General features: G+C 42.0%; 1 protein-coding gene across 3 annotated transcripts in view; it reads left to right on the top strand.

The window, feature by feature from the left end:
* MOB3B (MOB kinase activator 3B) overlaps positions 1 to 12,708 on the top strand; it is a 184,070-nt gene extending 171,362 nt beyond the window's left edge. For all 3 annotated transcript variants that reach the window (XM_024558304.4, XM_045193681.2, XM_053925003.1), the window contains exon 4: positions 7,639 to 12,708. In XM_024558304.4, coding sequence (XP_024414072.2) covers positions 7,639 to 7,668 — 30 coding nt within the window. In that variant the 3' untranslated portion in view covers positions 7,669 to 12,708. The remainder of the gene's footprint in view (positions 1 to 7,638) is intronic.
* Positions 12,709 to 14,951: the final 2,243 nt, after the last annotated feature.

The raw sequence follows: 14,951 nt of genomic DNA, 5'->3' as shown, positions 1-14,951 counted from the left end.
GGGCTTCCTAGACTTCCTGGAAGTCTATTTCCTTCTGCACATTGGGGAAGTTCTCCTTCATTATTTTTTCAAATATGTTTTCAATTTCTTGCCGTTCCTCTTCTTCCTCTGAAACCCCTTTGATTCAAATGTCAGTATGTTTAAAGTTGTCCTGGAGGTCCCTAAGCCTCTCCTTGTTTTTTTGAATTTTTATTTCTTCATTCTGTTCTGGTTGCATGTTTATTTCTTCCTTCTGCTCCAAATCTTTGATTTGAGACCCGGTTTCCTTCCCTTCACTGTTGGTTCCCTGTATATTTTTCTTTATTTCACTTTGCTTAGCCTTCACTTCTTCCTCTATTTTGCATCCATACTCAATTATTTCTGTGAGCATCCTGATTACCAGTGTTTTGAACTCTGTATCTGATAGGTTAGCTATCTCCTCGTCACTTAGTTCTTTTTCTGGTGTTGCAATCTGTTCTTTCATTTGGGCCATATTTCTTTGTCTGTCACACCTGCTACATTGTAGCGGGCGGAGCCTTAGGTGTTCACCAGGGCGGGGCAACCCTCTTCTCTGCTTTGTGTCACTGTATGTGGGGGAAAGGTCAGAGAGGGAACAAAATCCCTGGCTTGGCTCTGGCTCTGCTTTCAGTCACTTCCTCTGCTGTCCACAAGCAAATTGTGCCCTTCTGGTGCTGAGTCCCGGGTGGGTGGGAGCAACTGTTACCTTAAGGTATTGCCATTAAAATGTGTTCATGGAGCGCCCTTATTGGCGCAAGAGTGTGTGGTGTGCACATGTATGTTACTTTAGCTGAGAGGAAATTTACCTCCCTTTTAAGGCCAAAAATAACATTAAGTTGTGTACTTCAAAACACCCAGATTTAAGCCACTGGTTTTTGAATGGTGGCCAACAGGGGGAGGATCTCATTGACATAAAAGTTATATTCAGAAAGCTCAGCAATGGCATTCTCCCAATGACACTGCCGCACCTTTCAAACCCACCTTCCATCATGTCTTTATCCAATATTTCTTTCTAGCCTTCTCCCCTTCTTGTTCCTTAGAATCAGCAGAAAGTTGATGAATTTAAAAAGATAAGAAGCTTTGACATGAATTACTTCTTTTAGTCTTTATTTTTCATAGAAACAATGTATTGAAGTTCCTAAAGTTCAGTTTTATTAATCTACGTATCTTTTTTTGTAAATGAATATATTCTGAATGTGGTTTCTGTATCAGAAGCCAGGAGACAAGAAGGTTACTTTCTTATTTTCCTGTTCAAGAGGGCTTATTTATTTTGAATAAAGAGTGATTATTTAATTTCTCTGGAAAAAAAAGATAAGAAGCTATAAAATGCGGCTGTAGCACCATTAGTCCAAATATCTGTTAAAACGCTAGAAAAGCAAAGAGTTTCCCTCCCTCTTCTTTTTATTGCTGCCCCCAGCAGAGTAATGGAAATGGTAGGGTTTTTTGTTTATTTGGTTTTGCTCTTGAGTCATCCAATATGGGTGTGAATCCTTATTCTTTCCCTTTGCCAGCTACGTGAAGTTGGGCAAGTGACTTTGGTTCTCTGAGCCTCCATGTCCTCATCTGTAAATTAGAAAAAGCAATGTGTAGCTCACAGAGTTTTGAGAAAGAAGTGCACAAAATAAATATAAGTGCCTCCACCATAGTATGTATTCAATGCCTATTTCTCTCCACCTCTCATTTTACTGGGTCTCTGGACCTAATAATTGTTCTCCATTGGATTTCAGTCTAATTATCACATATTTTTTTAAGCACCTGGTATGTGCCAGATCTTTGCACCGGGGTCCATACAGAAACAGGTATGGTTCACCTCTTCAAGAGCAACCTCTTGCTGGAACCAGGAAGTAATAAACCATCATGGGGAGACCAGGACAGGAATGCCTAACACTTCTTGGGGGTGAGGTGGGAGGTAGGTAGGAGGGGTTGTCCCTGAGGAGGCAACACCGATCGAGAGTCTTGAAGGATATTGGAGTTGGGAGAAAGGTTCTGGGAAGAGAGGAGCAAATGCAAGCATATGTATGGGAATTGCTGAGTGTAACAGGGGAGAGGAGAGTTGGAGAGTGTTGGGATGTGAGGCTGCGTAGCAGAGAAGAGTCCAGATCAAGGAGAGCAGTGTCTGCTAAGGTTGGGATTCAGTCTGAAAACTGTGGAGAGCCATTAAAGGAGTTTAGGTTAAGGAGAGCTGTTAATGCAGGAAGGATTTTGCCTGAAGCCCCCTGAGCCAACTCTAAGAAATACGAGCGTTTGTTTACACAAAGTGCTTCTCTCGTATCAACGTGAAGGGCAGAGTTCACAGGCCAGGAGTCTTATCTCTGCCATTCATTAATGGTGCCACCTTAGTCAAGTCACTTACTTTCTTACCGTCTAAGTTTTTACATCCCTGACATGAAGATGTTGGACTACATAATATCCAAGTGTCCTCCCTCCCATCTTTAACATAGTCTATGATTTCACAATTTTGTCATTGTTTTTTGGAATTTATTTTATAATTTCTAATGTTGTTAAAATTGCTACACTAGCATGATTACTGGGACCTAATAAATGTCAATTATTTTTCTATATTTCATGTAAAAATTAGATTGCTAAAATGTGTGATGTCAGGTGTTTACTTTGTGGTCTGGGCTGGGTCAGAAATTATTTGTGTGACTTAGAATAAATTAGTTTACTTTTCTGGACCACTTATCCTCTGCCCTCCAATACCAAGTTTAAAAATGGGCAAACTGAGAGACAAGGGTAAGATTTGACTCTTAAGTTCATGCAACTTTGTTCTACTTGTTAGGACGACTAGAAAATATCTCTCTTTCAATTTAAAAGTGTCTACATCAGAACTGAAGAGATTGAGTATCTTCTGCAAAAGATATGTTGATTCCATCTACCAACACAATGCCCCATGAAAACTAAGCAAAAATCATTTTAACTTCATTTTTAAAACTAAATATGATTTTGGTTTAGAGATTTGGTCTGTTTCTCTTTTTATAGTTCAAATTACTGGAGCTTATTTTCCTAGAAAAAAATTACATGTATATTAAAGATATCTAAAAATCCAAAGACTATGCAAAGGGCAAAAAGTCAGAAATAGAAGACATAGAATTCCATTCGCCCAAAGATAAACTCATTTTGTTTGTATTTTTCCCCAAAATAATTAATCAAACCATATATACTGTTACGTGACTTGACCAAATCCCTCACCATACACTAAAATGCAACAAAGTTTTAAAGGTCTTCTCAGCTTCAGACAAGAATGAAATGCTGAGGTGTAGTGCTGGTAGAAAGTGATGTGATGTGAGTGGGTAACAAGTGATAGGAAACCCAGGAAGGGAGCTAATGTATCTGAAGGACATCAAATCTACCAGGCATAGGGGAGCAGAAACCACGTCCCAGAAGAAACAGCCTATGAGAAACCTAAAAACCTTGGTAGTCAGTGGCCTCTTGGGGGCCAGGGAGGACTTTAGTTTCCCTAGTGAGTGGGATGAGTGGGTGGGAGTTCATTCAACAGGAGGTGATGGGTGGGGGACGGCCCTGGTATGAACAGCTCTGTTTGCCAGGTTATGGAGTATGGAATTGCTTCTGACGACAGCGGGGAACCAGGGACTTTACAGAATCCATTACTGCCTTACATTAAAGCAAATGTTATTGAATGAGGACAGCCAAAATCCAGCTTTACTCTTTTAAGGATAGATTTTTTAAAAATCTGGTGCTTAAGAAAAGTCTTCATATGCCAGCCAAATACAGTCCTTATGAACATTTCTCAGAAAGTTCTCATAATCTCTGCAGAAGCCTTTTAAGAGTTATTTAGTGGTGTGCCTTAATACGTACTGCATTCTGATGACTTCCTTAAACAGCAGGCTGGGTAGGAGTTGTTTAGGCCACTCTCCTCCATTGGAAGAAATGTGTTTGGCTCTGTTAGGGCTCCAGGGAGGGCTTTGACAAGGAGGAAAGGTATGGAAACCTTCTATTAGTGAGTTTGGAGATTTGGGGATTTTCCTGAAGAATCCGTTTTTCTAAACCAGCTCATTTGCGCCACCCAGTGGGAGCATGCTAGAATACAGTCTGGAAGGGTTTTGAAGGGTGGATCCACCGGAGCCTTCCTTACTCAAGTCTCTGCCATTTCAACCCTTCTTTCCCTATAAGAATGTTAGGAGACATCCCAGTAAACAGTTTTTCTCCTGCATTTTGAGGCTTTATGGTGTGATGAGGAGAGCACTGGTTCTGCCTCTTCACAGAGTAACTCAGTAGCTTTGGGTAAGTCCCACATTCTCTCTCAAACTCTTCCCTCTTCTGCTTTTTTTTTTTTTTTTAAGTTTCCATACTTCTGGTACCTATAGTCTTTTAGTGACATAACTGTTTTAGTATTTACCACTACACCTGTGATTCGAAGTGGCATTAGTCTGGGTAATTAAAAAACACCTCTTTAGCTTTGTGAAAATTTAGGGAAGACTACGACCATCTATGATTAATATATGTACAAGTCAATACATAAGTCAATATCATCTGAATGCATATTCATAAGAATGTTTCAGATGCCTTAACCACAATTACGTGGTGGAGTGCAAAAAGCTGGCCTCCGCACCCATACCTGAGTTTAAACCCCAGCCCCGCCACCTCCTGTGTGACTGTTATGTTACTCTCCCTCGGAGCCTATTTGCCATCCTCAGTCCAATGGGGATGGCAAATCTTACTTCACAGGGTTAGGATGAGGGTTGCATGATGTAATTGTGTAGAGCAGTGCCAGGCATAGACCAAGGGACAGCAGACCTCTGTTTGGTGGAAGCAATTCTTATTGTTTAGTCTCTGCAGCTACCTATTTACCCGGAGAAAACCACTTCTGCTCTGGGGCCCAGATTTCTCTTCTTTCAAACAGGGTCTTAGTTCCTTCTCCAGAGTTTTACAGATGCAATGTCAGAACACACACTCCATCCCCCACCCCTTCCCAAGCACCTGGCACCTCCTAGGGGCTTGACAAATGGTAGCTGCTTTCTTTCCAAAAGTATTGACCCATTGCAAATAATTACAGAATTAGTTATAAAGCCAAAATTGTGTTCATCCCATGATCTCTCCCTCAGTCTCTCAAACAGACACACACAGTCTGCATCGCCACCCTATTTTTCCTGCCTCTATCATCAGTTACCAAAAAGCACAAGAATCTCTGGCAGCTTAAAAAAGGAGCAGCAAATCCACTTCAGAATCATCTGCATTTATTTTCCTTCCTCACTCCGAGTGCATGGGTCCTCATCTGAACAGCTGTGCATTTACCTGTCTCCCCGCTCCTGCTGTCCCCAGCCTGCTCAGGTCCCTCTGCTCAGCCCCAGCAACTGCACATCACTGGCGGCCCCACCTCAGCCACTCTCTCCCCCACTGTGGCCCCTGTTCTCCAGGTCCTCTCCTCCCTGCTCTGACTCTCCTTCTCTACATTTTGGAGTTCTTTTCAATGGGTTTGTTATCAGAGAAGTGCTCTCAATCCCCAGCACAAGTGATTGCCACCAGGTGTGTGCTTCTGAAGAGATCAGGAAAGGGGAATTCATGTGTATCGAGTCCACATACATATTAACACTTTTACTCTTTCCAGTCACCTCGTCAGAGAGGTATTGCCGTTCTGTTTCAGGTGAGGAGACTGAGGACGCATTGCTTCCTTGGTTAAACCACTTTTTATACAACATCAATGGCCAGGAACTGAGAATATGACAGCAAATAGCAGCCACAGCACCGTCCTTCGTGGTGCTTACAGGATCTGATGTGGGATGAGTTCAGGAGTCAGGGATGAAACAAATAATGGACTGTGTGAAGAGGGGTAGAGGAGGGGGACGTGTGCTGTCTCGGCGGAAGTTAGGGGACGCGCCCTAAAAAGGGGGCTTCCAGCCAAGACCTGGGGGCACAGAGAGGTCACCTGAGGGTAGTGAAGGCAGAAAAGGGTCTAAATGTGGGTGAATTCAGTTCTACTGTACTTCATGGCCTCCCTTCCTCTGTATATTTACATTTATGTTATTTTACTGATAGCTACAGCTCTTTCTCCAGGATAGATTGCCGCTCCTTGTGAAGAACAAACTCATCTCTCAGACACTGCTACATAATACAAATAATAAGCCTAAGTAGATATTTATTTTATATATTTATATACATATATATGTGTGTGTGTGTATATACACATACACACATACTTGCCTGTATTTAATAATATTCTAGGGGCCCGAAAGTACCTAAATTCTTCCATTTATATTCTGTTATTTCTTTAACTAATGTATCTCCTAAGAGTCTCTGAGCACCTGGACCCTCCCCTGCTCAGGCTCCTTTTACTCAGGTGTTTCCCATTTTATAGGCAGCGGTGGGTGACTCAGGGTCAGTGTGCAGGAGAGCTAGCAGCTGGCATCAGTTCTGCAGCCAGTAGACTTGGACACAGCTCATTCATCTAATAGAAACGGCATTAAATGTGTCCTCCCAAATGCTGCGTGGTACAGGGCTCATTCCAGGGTGAGGGTATGTGGTGAAAGCATGTGTACTGGTTGAACGAGCATTTCTTTTTCCTGACACTCAACAGCTCACAGTGGAGTAGGGCTAGCAGACATGCCCACGGTCCCTGCACACACATAAAGTACATTCCAGCTCATTGCCTGTAAGACTCCAGGTGGGCACAAGTGGAGGGAGTTGCTAATTTCATGGTGTGTTGGGCTGGAGTGTTGGCAGATCTGCCAGGCAGGTGAAAGTCCTCTTGCCTGATTGGGAAAATTAATGGCATTTAGCCAAGGCAAGAGGGCAGGATGTGGTAGGAGCAGGCCCCAGGCAAGGGTCTCAGCCTGTGCAGAGAGGCCCAGAGAAAGAGAACAGGTGGTGCATTTAGGACCCATAAAAGCCCACAAGAGCCAGGCAGGTGGTAGGGGTGTGAAAGGCAAGGTGCTTGACTGCATGTCAGAACCATTGGTATAGTGTTCATTTCCATTAAGGAATGCCTTCCCTCCTGCTCTTCTTCACTTATTCCATCTTTAGTGGAAACAGATAAAGGGAAGTCATTCTCTAAGAAACACAGCATTCCAGATCCAATGATCAGGCCATACTGTTATCAGGCATGTCAAACTCATTTTAACCGGGGGCCACATCAGCCTCACGGTTGCCTTCAAAGGGCCGAATGTAATTTTAGGACTATAGAAATGTAACTACTCCTTAACAGTTAAGCAAGAGTTCTGCACTGCTGCTGGGTAGAAACAAGGGGCCGGGCCAGAGAAATCATGGTGGAGGGCTGGATTCGGCCCACAGGCCTTGTGTTTGCCACCTGTGCTGTAAGTGATACTTGGTTCCTGTTGGAGAGACAGCTGGGAGTGGTGGGGCCTAGGGGAAACTGGAGAGCATAGTCTCCCTCTAAAGAGGACAGCCAGTTAACTGCAGCTACCCAGAGGCTTCAGATCTTGCAATAGTTCAGAAAAAGAGAGCAATCTGGATTTTTGGCAAGTTAGCTGTGTTTTTAAACATTGATTTGATATAAAAACAAAACAAAACAAACAGAAGACATGTACAAGCTAAGTCTTTTTCATGGGCTATGCTTGCAGCTCTTGTTTAAAGACTCCAGAGGTCACAGGGGTATTGTCAGAACCCTTCAACAAGTCATGTCTGCTGTGAGTTTTCCCTAACCATCCTTCTCCCCCTGCTTTCCAGAAAGAGATGACGAGCAGGATGTGTCACTAACGCCCGTCTTACCCTTCAAAGAAAGAGGAAAGCTGTTTGCGACTGGAGTCCCAGGTGGGCAGGAGGGAGACCTTGCGGGCTGAAATGGTGCACGGACTTCCAGGAGCAGGCGAGCTGGAGACAAGGGGTGATTCCCGAGAGACGTCCCCCATCCCTTCCTGTGCTCTTAACCCTGAGTGCTGCTAGCCACGACCTGTGGACCCAGCTGACCACAGTGTGGGAGAAGGACCGCTCCTCTGCTCCTGGCTCTGGAGGAAGCCTCCTGATTGTGTGGCAGTTCTGCCTGGGACCTGCACCCAAGCTGTGCTGGAATTCAGGTTGTGAGACCGAGATACTGTTTGTACTTTTCCACCTATCCGTCTTGTCCACTGGCCGACTTTTCTGTACGTGTTTTCTAAGTACCGAGTGCATTTGGATCTCTGGTTGCAAAGCAAATTTTTCTACAACGAGCCTTCCTTTTGGGTCCCTGAGAACTCCCACCCTGATCCTGTGGCCCAGCTGTGCACAGGGCTGCAGAGCCTGGAGCGATCTGAGGCCCCACCGCAGCACTGGCACTGTTCCTAATGGGCAGTTTTATCAGGGACACTCTGAGGGGTGGCTGGCCTCTGCCCCCAACAGTGTCTACACCCTTTAACTGCAGCGAAGAGACTGGTTTCTAGCAAAATGCTACCATGTTGCCAGTTCATCCTGAGTGTTTTTTATAACCACTCCATTCCTCGTTTCTTCCATTCAAGATATTTTTCCTGTTTCTCAAAAGAGGGACAATATGAAGTTATAAATGATTAAGGATGATCAGCAGAAGCCCTGAGCCAGATTAGTGCAGTGTTTGTTCTTTATTAGGGGGTAGGGAGTCATGGCTGTCTCTGCATAATACTAAAATTTCAGTGGAAAAAAAATGTACAATTGCTTCTCGGTGGGCGAAGCTCAGACTCTGGGAGCGTTGACTTGGAACATTCCTAGCTGGCCCTCTGAGCTTTTAAATGCAGCCCATGTTTTCTTCCTCTTCCTCCACACTCTCCCCTCTTCTGCTGTATTATATTATGGCATAAAATTACTTTCTGCCCCAATGAATGTGCCACAGTTGCCAAGGTAACTGTGGAGCTGGAGCTCACTTCCTTCTTCCATCCTTCCCAAGTCTTGTGCTCGAGTAGACAAAATAACCCATTCTGCGCTACGCCCTGCCTGTTGGAACCTCCATGAATTGTGCTTCAAGAAATGTTGCCTTCTCTGACTCCTCCACAGAGCTGTGGTCGCCCTGAAAGCCTGTGACTAGGCGGTGATAATACTTCCAGTGATCATTTGCATATGACAAAATTGCAATTGGTGGAGGGAAGTAGATAAGAATGTATTAGTACATTTTAATGTAATACTGATTAAAGAATAACTAAACAACTTATTTCGTTTCATTTCATGTAATGTATTGAAGCCGTTGGTGGCTGCCAGAGCCTAGAAAGCATGAAATCTTCTAAGAAATTAAGAAAGGGCTGACAGTCGGGCATGGTGACATTCTGCGCTGACCTAACCTGGCGAGCCAACCATTGCTTTGCATCTCATCCAAGTTGTCTCATGGAATCCGAATGCTGCTACCTCTCTCCAAATTTCTGTGCTCTCAACAGGCACTGCCCCACCCCATTTTTTGAGACAAAGTAGGCAAAGATTTTTTTAGCACCATTTTTGGCTGAAAGAATATTTGACTGTCCTAAGGATCCAGAGGAAAAGAATTAGGAGCGCCCGCAATGCACAGTAAGTACAGTACGTGGAACGCCGGACGAGGGACAGAGGGGCCACGTGGAGCCCATGCCCTGGGAGGAGCTCAGAAGCACTGCGCCATGGAAAACCGCAGGAGTACTGCATTAAAAACTGACTCTTTTCCTGCATTTCAATCAGATAAGATGCTGGACGCGGAGGACATTTGTCACTAATTCTTTCTAATGTTATTTCTGTTAACTGTTTGTGCATATGAAATTTTCATTCAACTTAAAAATCCAAACATTTTTTCAACTTCTTGGAACAGTTCCTTCCTGGTTATATTACTAATTGCACTAATCAGCTCCTCTAGGATAAGTTCTGGCACACTACTCTCATTTTTTAATTACAGAGTATTTTTATTCCCACAGATCTTGTTTGGCAAATCCTAAAGAAAAATCATTACAGGCGAGTTTTTTGTTTTAATCTCATTGGCCTAACTGTATCATTAGTACATCTCATTGTAAGTGGAATGTCTGAGCTCCCGGAAGCCCTCAGGCATCGGTGGCTCTCTGGGTCCGAGTCTGACAGCTTGCGTCTTCCTCTGAACCTGGCTGTCTCCCCTTCATTTTCCATTATTGTTTTAGTTGAACTGTACATGTAGCTACTATTATTTCCTTCTGAGAAATTTCAAAAAGGTGAGATTACAATGGACATCAATATACCCATCACTTACATGCATCAATTGTTAACATTCATTTAATTGCTAGCATTTCCATATTTTCTATCTCTGTAAATATACATTCTTATTGATGAACCATTTCAAAATATGTTGGAGACATCATAAAACTTAAAAATACTTTATCAATTGCCCCAAAAATTTTTATAGATTTTGTTTTAAATCCAGGATCCAATTAAGAATCACATATTGCTGTTTAGTTGTCATTCTCTTGAGTTAATGGATCGGAGTTCCTCTGTGTGTGTGTGTGTGTGTGTGTGTGTGTCCTTCACGACACTGCCTTAAAAAGTTAGGTCTGCTTTGTTTGCAGACTGTTCCACAATCTGGGATTCTTTTTCTGTTTCATCCCTCATTATTAGATTCAGGATACATTTTTAAAATTTTTTTAGCAAGAATGTTATCTGTGTGATGTTGTCTCTTTTCTATTGCGTTAAATCTGGAAGCATATAATGTCTAGTTGTCTCACAACGTTAAGCTTGATCAGTGGGTTCAGGTGTCATCTGTCAGACCCACTCATTGTGTGTTCTGTAACTCAGAGTTACGAAACTCTGAAACTCAGTGCGTACGCATTTTATAGAAAGCGAGGCTGTGCCCATGTGCATGCCTTTCTTATTATTCCCGAGGAGGACCAGGACCTCCAAAAGATTGCAGCCATGACAGTTAGAAGATATAGGAGTAACAAAGAATTCATCTTTTTCCATGTAACAGAGGCAAAGGGAAACCAGAATGTTCCCTGTGCAGTTAATACATGAGCACCCTGGCTAATGAGAAGTTACATGGTTCCTGCAGCCAGAGTTGATATATATGTAATGTCTTTTTTTCCCATCCCCAGTGACCCCTCATTCGGACCCATGTTTATTTTAGAGAGCATGCACTTTCATTGAAGAGCATGTATTTTGTGCCCAAGAGCACAAAATTGGGGTGGTATAGATATTACAAAGGGACAAAGTTCATACACAGATATGAAGTATATATGTGGTATGACAATTTCATGGGGGTAGGGGATGATTTTCAATAAATGTCTAAAAATGCTTCTTAGGAGGGTAACGATGAAAAGGAAGTCAGTTGGGAAATACTCATGTAGAGTCAGCTTCTGCTTCCAAGGTGGTTAATTTTCTCTTCCTAGAGTGTTTTCTCATTTCTGAGGGGCAGAATAAATGAAAGCAACTTTTAGAGATTTCTTAATCCATTCCTTCTACCCTCCCAAACTATATGAGTAACATTCCAGGTGAAATACCAATTCTACTCTCAAAGACCGTCAGGCATAGAAATTCTACAGTGTCCTTGAGTATAACGCACAGAACACTTTACACCACCTGAAACTTCCATTTAACTTGAGCCAAACTACTAGCTTTGAGTTTCAGCTCACCTTTTTAGTATCCCACATTTTAACAAGATCCAAAGACTAAATAGAATAAGTAAAAATATTATAAATGAGAGCTTTGTTTGCATGCCTATTAAGTATTTGAAGACCAACACCACTTGCCCTTCAGCTTTTTTTCCTTTAACATCCTCCAATGGACAAAATCCCCTGGAAGCCTTGTTGCCCCCACACTAACATCTCTGTGGCCCCACCTGAAACCTTGCCAAAGCTCTCCCTGTCACTGTGCACTGGGATGTAACCTGCAGTGAACGTGGAGAAAATTATTGCACATTTTCTACAAACTATATTGTGCCTTTGCTAAATCCTGACTTGACTTTTATACATTTATAAACTTTTTGTTACATTTTCCCACACTAAATTCATATCTATATTATATTCAATTATTTTGATTCATCTTGACTTTCCTTCCCTCCTCCATTTACCATTTCTCATGAGATCACACTGTGTTGTCTGCTTTAAACAACCCTTTAACTAGCAGAGTATTACAGGACTTGGAGAGAGTTCTTCTCAGCTCGTTGTGGTGATTTATGCCAATTCATCGTCCTGGTTGGTCATGGATGGAAGCACAGCACTTCCTATGGTCTCTAACCTTCCACCACAGCCACACCCCTTAGGTATCACACACGAGAAAAGAAACATCACAGGAAAAGCCTGGCCGCTTTGTGGAGAGATGTGCACAAAGGCAAAGTCCTGAAAGGAGTCAGGCATGTCACTTGGATACCACTGTTGTCATTGGTTCTTGGATAATTTTGGTCCTTGATGATGTAGGTGATTCTCTCTTAGAATTAGCCAAACAAACTGTGTTTTGGAGATAATAGATTTTTCCTGCTTTAGAAAGTATATCAATTAAAAAAAAAAAAAACCTTTTTATAACAGACTGTTTCCCTCTGGGCAGTTGTTAATTGTGGGTAAGAAGATTTCAGTGAGTGAATAAGAATCTTTGTAACTTTCAGGAGGAAGAGTCCAGTTCTAGTCTGACAATTAAGCTGTTCTACTAGCTTTTAGTGTTCTAATTCCAAAGTTTTCCAATATCTCTTCTAATTGCATCAGAAAAACATGATCACTATATTTTTAGCTCCATTTGTGATCAAATTAAGGGTTTGACTAGAAGAACATACTAACACAATTAAATCAGCTAGAAAAGCAAAATAAAACTAAAGGGCATTTATGAAATCAATTCTGTATGAGCTTAAGAGTCCAAATGTCACAAATAAAGGACACATAACCATCATCTCTTTTTCTGTGTGTGTGCTCAGTTTATTTCTTCATCTTGCAGTGGTCCCGGAACAGCAAACGCGGATACTACCATAAGAAACCTACTTCCCACTCTGGCAGGGTGGCTCAGTTGTTTGGGGCGTGGTCCCTTAAACCAATAGGTTATGGGTTTGATCCCCGTCAAGGCACATACCTGGGTTGTGGGTCCAATCTCCAGTTGGGGTGCATACAGAAGGCAACTGATCGATGTTTCTCTTTCACAACAATGTCTCTCTCTCTCAAATCAATTAAGAAAAAAAAGGGACTTACTTCCCATAGAAGTTAAGCTGATCATTACATGTATCCGTTCTTTCAATTATCCTAAACTCTCAGCTCTGCTTGCAAGCAAACTTCATTGCCACATTGACCAAAATTACAAAGAAATGTCATTGAAAGGTGATGATAGTGTCATCTACTATAACAATAATGTATTTTATCTGACTTTTTTCTTCCTTTGGAAGTAGATTTTAGGATACATTATTTTAACTGAAACATTATTTTAATGCGATATTCATCATCAGAGTTTCTATGATGACAAAAACCAAGCACAAGTTTCCCTACTTACTGAGTTAATAACTGCCTGAGGAAATTCTATTCAATCTAGCTAAACTTTCATCGAGTTTATAACTGTATGACTGCATATTCGATTCAGTTGAACATCTGCTCCAGAGGAAATCATGTCATACAGTTGAGACATGACTTCACATGTTATCAAATCAGCAAAGAGTAAGGGTCTAAACATTTTCAAGAAATATATAGAACATACAGGGAAAAGGTAGCAAAGAATGCCATGTTTATTAACTCAGGAACAATATTATGGATAACTGTTCTCCATGACTCTGCATCCATACGTCTGCCCAACGATGTATTTGGGGTGGCTACAAATGACATGCTGACCAACTCCCACAAGAGGCAGCAGCATTTAGAACATTTATAAATTGTGACTTGTTTATTTGTCTAAAGCCTAATTATTTCACTAAGGCTTGTCTCAATCAAAAGTAAAATCACATGGAGGTACAATAGCGGCCTTTGGCCCACATGAGTCTGTGGTTAAGGCAGAACCTTGGGAAAGATGCTGAGGCTTTTGAACATTGTCTGGAAACAAGGAAGTGGGCTGCCCACCCCGCCCTATCTGTGGATGAGAAGATAGTCCCTTCTCTGCTCAAAACCCTGCAATGCTACTTTTTACACTCAGATTAAAAAAGCCTAAGCTCTCCTTTTATCCTTCCATCCCACCCCCTGCACCCCCACCCAGTCTCCATGCTGGCCTCATACACACTAGGCACACTGATGTTTATGGCCTTTGCATTGGCTGTTCCCCTGACTGGATGCTCTTCTCCCAGAGAGCCTCATGGATAATTCCTTCTCCTCCTTGAAGTCTTTGCTCGACTGGCACCTTCTCAATAATGTCTTTGCTGATTGCACCTGCCCACAAAGACTCAGTCCCCTTTTCAGTGCTCAATTTTTCTTTTTTCCTAGCATTTACATTGTATAATTTGTTTATTTATTAGGCTATTGTTTATTGTCTATCCCTTTCCACTAGAAATATAAACCCCATGACATGGAGGATCTTTGTCTCTTTTGGTTATTGACATATCCCAAACATCTGGAAGAGAGTGTCCAGCAGTAGATGCTCAATAAACCTTTGATGAATGAATAAATGATTGAATAACTGACAGGTACCTAATTAAGGTTTGCTATCAGAGAGAGGTTAATTAAAGGTAATATATGATAATAATGATAATATCAATTTCATGATACACCAAAAGCATGCATTTATTGAGTGCATACTACAGATTAAGTACACTATAAATATTTCATGTGGATAATCTCATTCATGTTCATGACAACCCCATGAGGTTGATTATTTATGTTATTCCTATTTTATAGTCAATGTTATGTAAGTAATTTGCCCAACATCATAGGCAAGAAAGTGATGGAACTGGATTTAAAGCCACAAGTGGGCTCAAGAACCCACACTTCAGCTGTGGAAATCACTCGCCTTCACCCGGTAAGCATTGGGCTTTCTTTTCAATCAGGTCTCTTTTCAGTCGTTTCCCTTTCTATGGACATGGGTTCATGTGGTGTAGCAATCAGCTCTTAGTTTCTTCTCTGGATATTTGTTAATGTGCTTGCATTAGTGCTTCTATGATCATAAAGTGTTTCTATTCACAAGATGTGCATTCACAAATACAGAGTGGACCCTGGGCCAGATACTGG

The sequence above is a fragment of the Desmodus rotundus genome, chromosome 1 (assembly GCF_022682495.2).
Source record: "Desmodus rotundus isolate HL8 chromosome 1, HLdesRot8A.1, whole genome shotgun sequence".
NCBI classification, from domain to species: domain Eukaryota; kingdom Metazoa; phylum Chordata; class Mammalia; order Chiroptera; family Phyllostomidae; genus Desmodus; species Desmodus rotundus.
Note: the sequence above shows the minus strand (reverse complement) of the source record. Positions and strands in the feature narration are given on the sequence as shown.